Raw genomic sequence first — 15,958 nt, forward strand, 5'->3', positions numbered from 1 at the left:
ACAGTACTGCAATGTACACTATGGAGTATGAAAGGATATTTAGTATTCTTTAGCATAGTTAGTGTAGTAATTGATCAGATTAAAAGGGGTATTCTTGGACTTCTTAATTTTTTCTATTGATGAGAGCTTTTAATGGAAGCTACGCCTGTCATAATGACCCGCTAGAAAAAAGGAAAACGGGCCCCACAAATACAAATAAATAATATTAACTAATGAGGTGCATGAGAAATGCATCCAAGGAACAAAGTGAAGATTTCCCATGTATATTTTGTCACCCATTACTTTGGGGGGTTTCAGAAAGTTTTGTATTAGCCTGCATATCGTTTTAAACTGTGTTTATGCTCTGCTGTTTATTTTTAGGTCTTTGTATCCATTTGTTTATCAGTAAAGTTTTTGTATACTTTATATTGGGTGTGCATTTGCTATATTTGCATTCCATTTTTCTTTGTTCACCTATGTAATACCAACCCGAGCCGCTGTGCTATGATTGGCGCTTTCTGAATTTAGGGCCACACTTCCAGTGGCCCCAGGATTTAGTTCATTGACGGGGATCTAGAGTGGCGGGTCCCTGATGATCTTATATTGATAATCTGTTTGTCATGAACAGAAGAAAATAATGTTCCGGGATACCCCTTTAACTGATATATATATATCTATAATACATATGTCTCAGAAATCTCTACTTTTATACCAGGTATGCTGTTTTTGGACTTGGCTCCAGCATGTATCCGCAGTTTTGTGCATTTGCCCATACCCTAGAAGAGAGACTGGCACAGCTTGGTGCCTCCCAGATTAGTCCTACAGGTGAAGGAGATGAACTTACTGGGCAAGAGGAGTCATTCTTGTCATGGGCTGTTCACACATTTAAGGTATGCATGGATTTTCGAGGGTGTTTGTCAACTTTCACACAACTCTCCTACATTTATGTATCCTTTGTATGTGCATTTATGCAATGGAAAATAATGATGCCAGACACTGTAGATATGAAAATAATAACAATTAAAATACTATGAATATTTAATATTTGCATTGGGTATTCATTGAGCCAAGGTATACGAAGCACTAAATATTTTGACAGTTTTCAGGTAGCAGCAGGAGATTTTATGTACTTCAGAGATAAGAAATAAACTTACAACAAATGATAAATGACAGACAAGATTCTGATACTAATCGACCCTTTAAAGGTCAGAGGAGCAAAGCACAGACCAAATACGTTGCTAAAATACACTTGTCTGAAACCGCCTTAATTGTGGACATCATGCATAATAGTAAAAAGGACACAAAATCACATTTCTATCATTTGCAGGCGGCCTGTGAAGTGTTTGATGTTCCCGACAGAGACAAAATTGCGTTGCCAAAAATTTTTACCTCCGCAGAAGAATGGATTCCAGAAAATTATCGTCTTGTAGAGGAAACGGAACCTTTAGATCACATCAAGGGTATTTGGCTATAGACCTAACCTAAAATCTAAAAAAATTACTAAAAACTTCTAAGAAATTAATTAGTATATAGGGTAAAAAAATGCATCAGCACAAGTAAGAGCTATCATGGAGTCTGGCGCAGGAGAGATTTGTAATGTGTCTGTTCTTAACACAGAGAGAACTACATTGTCCGTCACACTACAACAATCCCCTCTGCTGTAGCAGCCGAACTAATTTATTCCTCTGCCACACTAGGATATTTGGGTCTAATTCACAGACGTCACACAAACCCATTATAGTTATGGGGCTGTGCACGATTTTTCACACGGGCTGATGACTTGTGAGGCACCAAGAATTGCGAGAGATGAGTTTTTTACAGTGCTGGTAGAGAACAATGGCGGGGGATTGCACTAGGCGCTGTCAAGCTCTCTGTTCTGAGCCCCCCCATTCCTCCTAATTGGCCGGCGCCCCAGGCAGTCCTACCCCCACCAAGTGCTAGAAACAATTATGTATAGTGGGTCCGGAAAGTCTTCACTTTTTTATATTTTGTTATGTTGTTACATTGTGCACTCAATACCCCATAATAACAAAGTGAAATCAGAATGGTAGAAATATTTGTATTTATTTATTTTTTTTAATTAAAAAAGCATTTTGCATTGACATAAGTATTCACACCCTGTACTCAGTATTTAGTTGAAGCACCTTTGGCATCAACTATAGCCTCCAGTCTTGTATTATCTTGGCTGTGTGCTTAGGGTCATTGTCTTGTTGGAAGGTGAACCTTCTTCCCAGTCTGGGGTCACTTGTGCTTTGGATCAGGTTTTCATTAATAATATCTCTGTATGTTGCTCCATTCAGCTTTCCATCAACCCTGACCAGTCTCCCTGTCCCAGCCACTGAAAAATATCCCCACAGCATGATGCGCCACCACCATGCTTCACTGTAGGGATGTATTGGGCAGGTGATGAGCAGTGCCTAGTTTCCTCCAGACATAATGTTTAGAGTTGAGGTCAAAAAGTTTAATCTCGGTTTTATCAGGCCAGAGAATCTTGTTTCTCACAGTTTGAGAGTCCTTTAGGTTCTTTTTCAAACTTCAGGTGGGCTTTTGTGTGTTTTTTTTTTAATTGAGGAGAGGCTTCTTTCTGGCTGCTTCGCCAAAAAGCCCAGATTGATTGAGTGCCACAGTGATAGTTGACCTTCTGTAAGTTTCTACCATCTGCAGACAGGATCTTTGGAGCTCAGTCAGAGTGACTTAGGTTTTTGGTCATCTCTCTTACTAAGGCCCTTCTCATGCAATGACTAAGTTTGGTGGTTCTGCCAGCTCTAGGAAGAGTCCTGGTTGTTCCAAACTTCTTCCATTTAAGAATTATGGAGGCCGCTGTGCTCTTGGGAACTTTCAGTGCAGCAGAAATGTTTTTGTATCCTTCTCCAGATCTGTGCCTTCACACAATCCTGCCTCTGAGCTCCACAGGCAGTTCTTTCCTCCTCATGGCTTGTTTTGGCTCTGATATGTATTGTGAGCAGTGAGACTTTATATAAACAGGGGGGTGTCTTTCAAAATTATGTCCAATCAACAGAATTTACCACAGGTGGACTCCAATTAAGATGTAGAAACATCTCAAAGATGATCAAGAGAAATGAGAGGCTCCCAGAGTTAAATTTCAAGTATCATACCAAAAAGTGTGAATACTTATATCAATGCAAAATATTAGTTTTTCATTTTTAAAAATACAAGGATTTCTAAAATTCTGTTTTCACTTTTTCATTATTAAGTGCGGAATGATTGGGAAAAACTAGAAATTTTTTAAATACAAGGCCACAACATAACAAAATGTAAAAAAAAAAATGAAAGGGTCTGAAAACTTTCCATACCCACTATATATTACTTAAAGTGGGTCTGAAATGTCCCCTTTGGTTTTATTCACTTATGGGCTCCTGCACACTGGCAAGAGCCATATCGGGATGTGATTGACGCTCGATATCGCTCTCGCAATACTTCTTGAAGCCCTGAATGCAGGGCTGAAGGAATCTCCTGCCATTGCTGTCACATACTGATCTTCTACCATTGACTGCAATGCGGCCAGCGGCAGCAGCGCCAGCCCCATTGAAATCCGTAGGACATGATCGCTATCCTCTGCCACTGCTGTGACAGAGGTGGCAGGGGACTCTCCGCGACAAGGATTTTCGGAAAGAGGGGGGGTTGAAATATAAGCCCAACCCCCGAAAATAATCAATAACTCTAGAAAAAATAAATAAATAAGAAATACATCACAGAAGTGGAAATATATAAGCATAAAAACAATCACACAAGAAGGCCATATACTTACTGACTAGGGAGTGCATATAGATGCATCCTCTCACCATGCAAGTAGAAGACTACCAAATAAATGAGGGAGCTAATTGCACCTGTGAGAGACACCGATGAGACAGCCACTCACACTGCCTCTTGTTTTAAAGGGGGGTAGCTGCTTGGTGTATACTCCCACACAGAGTGGATACAAAGTGGCAGACAATTCTGATTCATGTATTTCACCATGCAGACCAGCAACCTATTAATGACGTCATAACAATTCGGCGGGTTGCCCTGCACTTCAAACAGTGAACCACATTGGTACTGCCACCCTGGGCTCCCCCTGGAGTCTTAAAGCCACACTGCATGTGAATGATAGATAATAAATGCAAGGCATTGGTTGGATTTTGGCCAAGAATCATGAGCCCACTAACCACTTCACGATTCCTTGCATTTAGTGGGTCCCTACACTAATATAAATACATCACAGAAGGGGAAATATGGAAACATAAAAACAATCACAGAAAACTGCCATATACTTACTGACTCGGGAGTGCATATAGATGCATCCTCTCACCATGCAGGTAGTGTAAGCATATGGACGTATACGACAAGACATGCTGCAATTTTTTTCACATGACCAAAAGTCAGGTGTAAAATACGCTAGTCTAAATACCCCAATGAAAATGAATAGGATTTATTCTTTCCATATTATGCATGTAAAAAAAGAGAGTAAAGGCCCATTTACACACAAAGACAATCTTTCAAATGAGTAAAAGGTTGACAGTTTTAGCGATCATTTTGCATATAGTGTTAATGGACACTAGTGTCCACTAACACTTTATCAGCCTCATTTGTATGTAAAAGTGTTACCATGAGGCCGGTCAGGGACCACGGGTGGCAATGACGTGGTTCACCTCGGGGTTCTGGGATGGTGTTGTGCCCACGTACGGGTCGGCATGCGGCGGGGCCGTGCTCCGGAGTGCTGGCGCGGTGTGTGGCGCGCGCGTGCCTGCTATGAGAGGCGCGCGCGTGCCTGCTATGAGAGGCGCGCGCGTGCCTGCTATGAGAGGCGCGCGCGTGCCTGCTATGAGAGGCGCGCGCGTGCCTGCTATGAGAGGCGCGCGCGTGCCTGCTATGAGAGGCGCGCCCGTGCCTGCTATGAGAGGCGCGCGCGTGCCTGCTATGAGAGGCGCGCGCTCTACCTCTGTGAGTTATAGTGGCTGGCTGGGAGCTCCAGCCAGCTGTCTTGATTGGTCTCCGCCCAAGGGGCGGAGACTCTTGAATATAGTCTGGCAGCTGCTGATAGCAGTTGCCAGTTATTGGTTCCTTTCCCTGTGTGTCTGACTTCGGTCCTGCTCCAGTAGAAGTTACCTTGTCTTGATCCAGCTCTGCCTGTGTTCTGTGGTTTTCCTGTCGTGTTGGTTTATTCTATCAGCCTAGCCTGTCGGTACTAGTAAGTTGGGATCTGCATAGGTACGGCGGTTCCTTCCTGTCCTGCTACTAGGCAGCATAGGTTCAGTGTTGGCAGCCTGGACCTGTCCACCCTTGGGGCTACCTCCAGGAAGGGACATTGGCGTGCGTGAGTGTCAGGGAGTCCCGCGCTGTGCGTACCTGTGCACCCTACTAGTACTGTAACATAATAACTGGCCCCAAAAATATTTTCCTGCAGTTTTTTGAGGTGGGATTCACGGTGTGAATGGAGTCCTACAATACGATTACCGGTCTGATTTGTGACCTGCCCGGGATAGTTCAGGACCTGTCGGGGCGTCTCAGCCATAATGAGCAGCGGTTGGTTGTGCCCGCTGATCCAGTACCTGAACCTAAATGCCCATTACCCGAGGTATTCTTGTGGGATCGGAAACAATTCTTTGTCTTCCGGGAGGCTTGTAAGTTGTTTTTTTTCGCTTGTGGCCTCGTTCCTCTGGGTCCGAGCCCCAAGGGGTGGGGATTGTTATGTCTCTGTTCAGAGAAGGGCCTCAGTCATGGGTTTATTCTTTACCGTCTGATTCCGCTTGTCTGCAGTCGGTGGACTCTTTTTTTCATTGATCTCAGGAATATTTTTGATGAACCCGATCATGCGGGTTATGCAGTCAGTAAGTTGTTGGCCCTACGCCAGGCCAACAATCGGCAGAAGAATATTGCTCTAGTTTCAGGTAGTATTCAGGTGAATCTACATGGAACGACTGTGTGCTCAAAGATTTGTTTTTGGTAGGCCTGTCTGATGCAGTAAAAGATCTATTGCTGTCCCATCCGTCACCCTCTACTTTGAATCAGGCTATGCAATTGGCAGTCAGAGCTGATCGTAGACTAAGGTCTAGAAGGAAAGCCAAGCTAAAGTACCGTCAAGAACATGGTGCTAAGTCTCTGGTGACTTCTACAGCCTGTACCCCATTGTCAACCCCCGGAGCTGATGGTATGGAAGTGGACTGGTTGAGTTCTGAAGAACGGAGGCGGTTCAGGTTTCAAACCAACTCTGTTTTTACTGCGGCAAGGCTGGTCATCGCATCGCGTCCTTCCAGGAAAGGCAGATACAGAAGCAGCAGGAAAACTTCAGCTCCTAGGTGACTGTCGGGAGGGTCATCTAGGAGGTCAGGTACTCCCTGAATTACTGGTGCCTTGTAGTGTGTCTTACAAGGCCTTTTACGGGGTGGGACAGGCATTTATTGATTCTGGGTCATCCGCAAACCTTATCCATTTGCAGTTCGTAAGACCACTGCTATCAAGTTTTACCGCATTAGGTCAATATAGTTTCTGATCGGGGGGTGCAATTCGTGGCCCAATTTTGGATGGCCTTCTGTAAAAACTTGGGAACATCTCTGTCTTTCTCATCAGCGTTTCATCCGCAGACAAATGGGCAAACGGAATGTAAAAATCAAGACCTAGTACAATACTTGCGTCTTTTCGTGCGCGAGAGGGTCAGTCGGTGGGTAGAGTTTTTACCTTCGGCCAAATTTGCCATAAATAATCGTTTCAGTTCTAAGACAGGGGTGTCACCTTTCTTATGTGTGTTCGGTCAGCATCCCCAGTTCCTGACTTCCGTTCCAGTACCTACAGCTTGTCCCCCTGTTGATGTTACCAGAGAGTTGTGGGAGGTCTGGAATGGTGTGCACAAGAATCTAGAGCAAGCAAGTGGTGGTATGCAGTAGTTGTAAAAGGTCCACTGTGTCAGAGCCATTTGAGGTCGGTGAGAAGGTCTATCTGTCCACGAAGAATTTAAAATTGAAGCTCCCCTTGGTAAAGCTTGCGCCACGTTTTATTGGTCCTTTTACCATAACGCGAGTCATTAATTCTCTAGCTTATGAGTTGGATTTACCGAGTTCTTGGAGGGTGCATAGGGTGTTTCATAAATCCTTTTTGAAGTTGTTTATCCCTCCTGTCTTGATCCAGCTCTGCTTGTGTTCTGTGGTTTTCCTGTCGTGTTGGATTATTCTATCGGCCTAGCCTGCCGGTACTAGTAAGTTGTGATCTGCATAGGTATGGCGGTTCATTCCTGTCCAGCGTAGGGTCAGTGTGGGTGGCCTGGTCCTGTCCACCTTTGGGGCTACCTCCAGGTAGGGACATTGGCGTGGGTGAGGGTCAGGGAGTTCCGTGCCGTGCATACCTGTACAAAAAGGGTCTCTGTGAGCTGTTTGCAGAGCACAGCATGTTGTCTAAGCTCTGCCCACACCTCCATTGTTCTCGCGCGGGCTGTCTGCAGAATACAAAGTAATCTCCGACTCCCATGCAGAACAGTGTACGGTCACTGTTATCTCTCTCCGGCTGAACGATGGCTTTTAAGCTCACCTTAAAATCATCATTCAGCCAACGAGTGAACGATAGCAATGTTTACACACAACGATTATCGCTTATATGCCATCGTCTGAACGAAGTTTAAGTGATAACCCTTGCGTGTAAATGGGCCTTAATGTGGAACATAAATACGCCCGTGTGGGTAACTTCCAAAGTGTATTACATGCATTCAATAAAATAGCTAGCACTTTTTATTTACATAGTCTGAAAGTAAGACATAATCACCTATAATCCACATACATGATTAGAAATGTCTATGTTCTTTCTTTGCATTCAGCACTCTCAAAACTGCATTCAAGAAGTATCCTGAAAATGACCCTAAAGGAAAAGCAAAATTTGCTAAGCTGTAACTCTAGGTAAGCAGTATGAAAACAATGGTACATCTTACCGGTATTATAGCTTGACACCAGAAGACTATAACTGCTAAAGTTTTACGTGAAGGCATTCAGTCACATTTAGTACAAATATTTTGTGATTTAGCCATTGATTCCCTTTTTGCCATTTCAGAAATATGTATTTTCCCTATAAACACCTGTAATAAATGTTGCCATTTTACTTACGTGTCAGACCAGGTTTAACTTGTACTTAGAAGTAAATGGGAGTTATATAAACAAAGTGACACAACAAACTATACCATTTCAGTAACTTCTAAGGTGTGGAATCAGCATAAGAAGCTGTCCCACATTGTTTATGGAAGTTACGGAAACAGCGTAGCACAGGCTGCCTGGCTGTTTCCATAAAACCCACCCAGTTCTTGGAGCCCACTGTAGATGCAAGCAGTGGGACTGAGGTGGGAATACTGCTTTAATACCAACAATCAACCTTTTCACAGCCAATATTATCCTTAAAGAGTACCTCCTACAAACACTATCAGCACTTCATTAATATAGAAGTTGAGTTTGCTCAATGCTGCCAACATCAGCCAAACCTGAGCAGGTATCAGTTCCCACATGGTTTTGGATCCCATAGATATCTGTGCAAACATGCTCTCCACTTGTCAAGCCAAGAGCTGGTTAGAAAGGAGGCCCACTGTAACAGAAGGGCTCACATATACCTGGAGCTGGCCCTCACAACACCAATCCAACATTTTACTTCTAGCAACATGGCATATTGCTTAAAGGCACCTGAATTACAGACTTAAATAATGTGGATTTTTTTTGCATGAAAAATCAATATACACATATCTTAAGTCCCTACATTCAGGTTTCTGACTGCGGGGCAGGCATTCCTAGCACTAATTAGCTGGTTTCTCTTATGAATGTACACAAATGCAGCTCCCCCTCTCTTTTTTCGGAGGCTGTGTAGCATAACCATGCCCACTTAATGCTACACAGCTATTTTTCTATGCTCTCTCTGTCTAGCTTCCGGTTGGTTTCATCTCACTGCTCATAAGAGTAGAAAATTCACCTAGAGTGAATGCCCTCTGTTGTAGTAGCTTTCTCTGCCCTGTCCTCCCGATCTTCTCCACCATCCCCTGACACTGTCATATAGCCCTCTGTAATAGCTCAGTGGAAAAGCAGTGAATGCATATTCTCAGCAGGGAGCAGGCTAGGGGAGGAGCTGTCAGTTTACTCTGACAGAATTTGCCAATACTACATTCCTCCTGTCTGCAGCACCTTGGAAAACAATACAAGCATAGAAATGAGAAAATCTGAAATTTCTAATGAAAACTAATTACAAAAAGTCTTCCTTTCCCAAAACACATTGATTTAGAAAGGAGTGCAGAGGTGAACATAGCCTTTAAGTCAATGCCAGTCTACTTCAATCATACCCCAAATAAATGTTTTGATATTGTGATAAAATTACCAATTTTCACTTCTGAATATTTTTTTCTATAATATACACCAAATTATCATCTCTTGAAAAAGACCCAAGAAGCAAACTAAATGCCCTTTCACACGGCACAAATATTCTGTGAATAATTGTTAGGTCCAGTGTTTTGGCTCGATAATTCTTTTGTGTAAATGGAACAACCGAATGATCAGCAATAAATGGTTAGATTCCCACTGATCGGACCTTTCATGTGGACCTAAAAATCATCGTTCATCTGCTGCAAATCCTTTCATGTAAACAGCTGTCCAAATGATTTGTTCAACAGAAAGCAGTGGCAGCAGGGATGACTAGAGGCGGTTATGATCCAATGAACGATCAAAACTACCTAATTGTTTAATGTAAATGCATGCAATGCGAACGATATACCGTCACTACTTCACCGCTCGTTGCTTACACTTTCCAATTAGTTTTGCAGTGTAAAATGGCATTTGGTAACATGGTGTAGACCCTCTGCAAAAGAATTTGTTGACTCTACTCAGAGAGTGAAAATCCTATATATGCAATCAGTCGTATTATGAGTCCCTACTTGTTGTTTGCAGCCGTGCTACCCTCCTAGTGAAACTTATCAGTGATGATTACCAGGAAGTTCAGTATGTGCCGGGAGAACATGTTGGTGTATTCCCTGGCAACCTGCCAGAGCTAGTTACAGGCATAGCCAAGCTTCTGAAGGATGTTCCACCAATCAATCAAGACATCCGACTGGAGACACTCAGTGAACAAGGTAAGGATTTGCTTTGTTTTGGTGAATACTTTGACTTCCTTCTTAATGTATTCAGAAGGTTGTTACATCATTATAATACTGGATTGTAATGGCATCTATTTCATAACATGTTTCAAAAGTGGTGGTTGTGAACATCTAAATCTGCTTGGTTAGGTGATTATTTAGAGTGTCACTTTGTATTTGGAGCAGATATCTAATTTAAAAAAGCCTACAGGTCTCTCTCTGTGTCTGTCTTTCTCTCTGTCTGTCTCTCTCTGTCTCTTTCTCTCTGTTTGCCCCTTCTGCCTCTCTTTCTATCTTTCTCTCTGTCTCTCTCTCTTTCTGTCTCTGTATCGCTCTGTCTCTCTGACTGTCTCTTTCTGTCCCTCTCTGTCTCTCTATCGCTTTCTCTCTCTGTCTGTCTATCGCTTTCTCTGGGTCTCTGTATCGCTCTCTCTGTCTTTCTATTGCTCTCTGTCTCTTTATCGCTCTTATTCTGTCTGTCTATTGCTCTTGTTCTCTCTGCCTATCGCTTTTGTTCTGTCTATCGCATTCTCTCTGTCTTTCTATCACTTTCTCTCTGTTTCTCTCTGTCTCTCTATTGCTATCTTTCTCTACTTGTTGCTCTGTCTGTCTATCACTCTCGCTGTCTCTCTACGCTCTATCACTCTGTTTCTCTTTCTCTCTATCATTATCTCTGTTTCTCTATCGTTCTCTCTTTTTGTCTGTCTCTCTATTGCTCTCTATTGCTATCTCTCTGTTTCTCTATTACTCTCCCTCTGTCTGTTTCTCTATCACTCTCGCTCTGTTTGTTTCTCTATTGCTCTCTTTCTGTCTGTCTCTATATTGCTTTCTCTGTCTGTCTCTATATTGCTCTCTGTCTGTCTCATTATCTATTTCTCTTTCTGTCTATCGCTCTCTCGCTGTCTCTCTATCACTTTCCCTCTGTGTTTCTATCACTCTTTCTCTCATTGTCTCTCTATCACTCTCACTCTGTGTCTCTGTTGCTCTCTCTCTGTATCTGTTTCTCTATCAATGTTTCTCTCTCTATTGCTGTCTTTTTCTCTCTGTCTCTCTATCACTCTTTCTCTCACTGTGTTTCTCTCTATCGCTCCCTCTGTCTCTATCACTCTCTCACTCTGTCTCTCTATTGCTCTCTATCATTGCCTCTCTCTATAGCTGTCTCTCTCTGTCTCTCTATCACTCTTCCTCTCACTGTCTCTGTCTCTATTGCTCTCTCACTCTGTCTCTCTATTGCTCTATTTCGCTGTGTATGTCTCTCTATCATTGTCTCTCTCTCTGTCTCTCCATTACTCTTTCTCTCACTGTCTCTCTATCGCTCTTTCTATTGCTCTTTCACTCTGTCTCTCTATTGCTCTCTCTGTCTGTCTCTCTATGATTGTCTCTCTCTCTCTCTATTGCTGTCTCTCTCTGTCTGTCTGTCTGTCTCTCTCTATCGCTATGGTGCAGCTTAGCAGTGTATGCTGTGTTGCTTAGCAACGCTTCACTCATTCCAGCTCATGCCTGAAGCACAGCAGCACCACTCATAGACTTAACATTCTAACTTTCAACCCGCCTGACAGGTCCCTGAATGTATTAAACTCACATTTGATGATTTTATGGCAGCGGTGAGCATGTGCGTCATCTAATGACACCAACATCATACACCAAAGTTATAGCAAAGGGGTCAAAGTGTGGTGCCAGAAAAAGCATGTAGGCTTACTTATATTAGATGATTTCTAGAGCTGAGCGAACGTACTCGGTAAGGCTGATTTCGCAATCGAGCACCGCGATTTTTGAGTACTTCACTACTCGGGTGAAAAGATTCGGGGGTCGCCGGGGGGCGGGGCGTGGCGTGGTGGAGCGGGGGGTAGCAGTGTGGAACAGGGGGGAGCTTTCTCCCTCTCCCCCCCACTCCCCCTCTGCAACCCCCCGCTCACCACGGCGCCCCCCGAATCTTTTCACCCGAGTAGTGAAGGACTCGAAAATCGCGGTGCTCGATTGCGAAATCGGCCTTACCGGGTACGTTCGCTCATCTCTAATGATTTCCCAAGTGTAGATAACAAAATCCACCATTCACAAAAGGTGATGGTCACAGTTTACCTCCTCCCCCTTCCAGTCTTCCATATTTGTCAATGGACCTCTCCTCCTGTCCATTGTAGGAATGGCCCACCAGTCTGCTGTAAAGCATATTTGTAAATAATGCGATAAAGCATATCCCTAAAAGCTGCTATCAAGCTTATTTCTGCAACTCTGGTAAGATTGCTGCCCCCATAGTTATGTACAGGCAAGAAAATAGAAAAAAATCAAAAATTAAACAGATTAGAAAAATGGAAAATACTTCACTATATGGCCGCCTGCAGATGAGCGGGTCGGATCCGGCGGCGAGACCCGAGCGCCTGCAGAGACGAGCGCGTACTCACCCGCGCCCGGCGGCCCCGGCTCTTTGATGTGCCGGCTGCCGGGCAGCCAGCGCATGCTCAGACCGGAGCCGGCGGCCGGGTGAATGACGTATCTGTGCGAGGCTCTGCGAGCCCCGCACAAAAATAGGACATGCCGCGGCCGTCTGCATAGGAGTGCGTATTGTAATGCACTCCTATGCAGGCTTTGAGCGGCGGAAATCCCGCGGGAAACCCCGCCGCGGGATTTCCGCCCGTGTGCAGGCGGCCTATGGGTTAAATTAGCAAAAAGAGATATAGGTGATAAATCACTTTATAAAGGAGTTGTCTTATGATGATAACCCAATTCCATAGGACAATCCCCTTATAAATCAGATAATTCCCTTTAATTGAAGGCTTATATAGATTAAGTGGAGCACATCACATTACCAGAAAAATCGTGCAATTACCCCCCCCCCCCCCCAAAAAAAAACAAACAAAACTTTTATCATTTAGTAAAGTTTACTCAAAACCCTGGTGGCATCATAATTGGGAGGTCAGTGGTGACTCGAAGAAACACATATCATTAGTATTCTGATTCATCAAATTTGACCAGAAATTATCATTTCAACCAACCAAGTACATAAAAAATACATGATGACCCCAGATATATTATATCTCAAAACATCCAAGAGAAAACTAAATTATTTGGACCTGAGGATCAATAAGTTCTTTGTACATAAGACAGGCAGGATCTTATTAGATATGTTCATACTACACATAGAAGTGATTAGACTGTGTAATGGTATTTGTGAATTGCAATGTAAGACCCCATTTACACTGACAAATGATCGCTCAAAAGTCGCTCTAACGATAGTTTGAGTGACAGTTTGAGCGATCATCTTTGCATAGTCTACAGTAGCTAAGTAGCTACTTAAGAGCTATGCAGGCGGAGCTGGACACCGCCGCTATCGTTCGGTGAACAATACGGCTGTTCTGCATAAACAAACAGCTGTATTGTTCTCCGTGCCTACAGCGGCATCCCGCTGTGAACTACCAGCGGGACATGGTCTGTAAGAATCTTTTCAGTGCTGCCAACTGTGATAGCCTACACCACTGATAAGAGTTCATCGCTCAATTCAAGAAAACTAAAATTGAGCAAGGAACGACTCGTGCACGAAAACTGCACTATGTCCGTGCATTTAAACGCAACGGTAATCGCTCAACAGACGGCTTTGAGCGAATTTAAAGCGAGAATCATTGGGTCTAAATGGGCCTTAATAATGTTGACAAGTCCTATATCACATTCCAATTTTTTATCCAGTCCAATGAGAAATGCACCTGCAGCACCACACAGTCACCCACTCTGGGCCGGGCAGGTAGAGATGCAGAGCCAAGTCAGAGGATCCAAAACCAAATCCTCAAAATAGCCCAGCAGAGAAAGAAATAAATACTTGGCAGCATAAGTTGGTGCAAAATAGCAGCAAGGCTTTTCTATTCTCGGATAACGTGTGGAACAGCTGTGTTTGGACCTCCACGGTCTTTGTTAAGCTTGAAAAAGACCATGGAGGTCGAAACGTAGCTGTTTTACAAGTTATGGGAGAATAAAAAAGCCTTGCTGCTATTTTGCCCCAGCTTGTGCTGCCAAGTATTTATTTTGTTCATTGCAATTTTTATGTGACTTTTCAATTGGTTATAACACTGGTGATAATACATTAAGGGATCAAAGTGCATCATACTTTTAATGGTCAAAAGCAGATCTCCCGCAACACATGGTAAATTCTGCACTGAATTCCGTAGGGCTACCTGTGGATTTAGATGCATAGTTAAAAATGGCTTAAACCTGCCTGCAATTCTGCATGAAAATTTGCAGTTAGAGCTGCGGATTCTAGTTCAGAATTCTGTAGCAGCAGCTTAACCCTTTCCAATCCACTGTCTGACGTCTAAAGATATTAAAGGCTGTACAGCTCCGATGTCGGAAGACGTCCGGCAGGGTATTCTTACTGTAGATAACTGGCCGCTCTGTTGTAGGGGGCCTCTCCAGCATGTCACATACTGCAGCACTGGCTCTAGCCAGCAGATGGCGCCATTGTGTAATGGCAGAAAGAGAAAGCCCCCTAGGAAACCCTGAATCCAAAATTGGATTGCCAAGGGTTAAGCTGCCTCCTGCAGTGCATGCCAGTGGAATAATTCCATGCGTGTGAAAGCCCACTGACAGAATTTTATGGAATTTCACATATTTTGTCACTTAAAAAAATTCTCCTAGACTTAGCAAAGTTGGAAAACATTAGAAGCTGCCAGGAACACTTCGGATCCCATTCTAATATATTTGTGTGCTTTCCTGTGTTTTCAGGTAACTTCTGGACAAGCAGTGAGAAAATCCCGCCTTGTACCGTCTCCCAGGCATTGACTTACTTCCTAGACATAACTACTCCACCTTCCCAGCTGCTTCTGAAAAAATTGGCTCTCCTGGCTGCTGACGTGAAAGACAAACAGCGATTGGAAGACTTGAGCAAAGTAGGTACAAGGCCCACTCTCCCCACACCAAAGATTGCCCATTAGTTTTAATGCACTTTGTCTATTTTGGCTAACTTTTAGGGTCCTTTTAGATGAGCCAATGCGAACAAGCAAGTGACGTCATCGCTAGCTCATTGGCTTGTGCAGCCTGTTTAGACAGGCAGATACATTGTCGGCTCATTCAAACAAAACATCGTTCAGTCTTTCACATTCGCTTTAGAAGTGAATGAGAATGACTGAACGAGTGGTGATTAAACCAAACTGTATGTGAACGAGCCAACGATGTTTTTATGCCGGCATAAATGAATGACGAACGAAAAGCAAATGATTAACGTACATTGTTCAGTTGTGGGCTCACGTTTATACTAAATGTATCGTTCACTTTCACTCGTTTGAACTACTTTTTGGAACGATAATCGCTTTGTCTAAAAGCACCTTTAGATGTGACAGGTCACTGAAAAAGAATTAAAGGAGATGTCCCGAGGCAGCAAGTGGGTCTATACACTTCTGTATGGCCATAATAATGCACTTTGTAATGTACATTGTGCATTAATTATGAGCCATACAGAAGTTATAAAAAGTTTTATACTTACCTGCTCCGTTGCTGGCGTCCTCGTCTCCATGGTGCCGACTAATTTTCGCCCTCCGATGGCCAAATTAGCCGCGCTTGCGCAGTCCGGGTCTTCTCCTCTTCTCTATGGGGCTCCGTGTAGCTCCGTGTAGCTCCGCCCCGTCACGTGCCGATTCCAGCCAATCAGGAGGCTGGAATCGGCAATGGACCGCACAGAAGCCCTGCGGTCCATGAAGACAGAGGATCCCGGCGGCCATCTTCAGCAGGTGAGTATGAAGACGCCGGACCGCCGGGATTCAGGTAAGCGCTGTGCTGTTTGTTTTTTTAACCCCTGCATCGGGGTTGTCTCGCGCCGAACGGGGGGGGGGGGTTTAAAAAAAAAAAAACCCGTTTCGGCGCGGGACATCTCCTTTAAAAACTAACTTTTATTAATACTCCTTAAAATCAAATGGTGGG

At 43.8% G+C, this 15,958-nt stretch overlaps 1 protein-coding gene across 1 annotated transcript in view; it reads left to right on the forward strand.

The window, feature by feature from the left end:
• Nucleotides 1-15,958, forward strand: part of LOC136626491 (nitric oxide synthase, inducible-like) — an 84,772-nt gene that overhangs the window by 54,640 nt on the left and 14,174 nt on the right. Inside the window, exons 15-19 of the mRNA XM_066601550.1 lie at nt 695-869; nt 1,307-1,439; nt 7,781-7,859; nt 9,876-10,057; nt 14,768-14,931. Coding sequence (XP_066457647.1) covers nt 695-869; nt 1,307-1,439; nt 7,781-7,859; nt 9,876-10,057; nt 14,768-14,931 — 733 coding nt within the window. The remainder of the gene's footprint in view (nt 1-694; nt 870-1,306; nt 1,440-7,780; nt 7,860-9,875; nt 10,058-14,767; nt 14,932-15,958) is intronic.

The sequence above is a fragment of the Eleutherodactylus coqui genome, chromosome 4 (assembly GCF_035609145.1).
Source record: "Eleutherodactylus coqui strain aEleCoq1 chromosome 4, aEleCoq1.hap1, whole genome shotgun sequence".
In the NCBI taxonomy this organism is placed as follows: domain Eukaryota; kingdom Metazoa; phylum Chordata; class Amphibia; order Anura; family Eleutherodactylidae; genus Eleutherodactylus; species Eleutherodactylus coqui.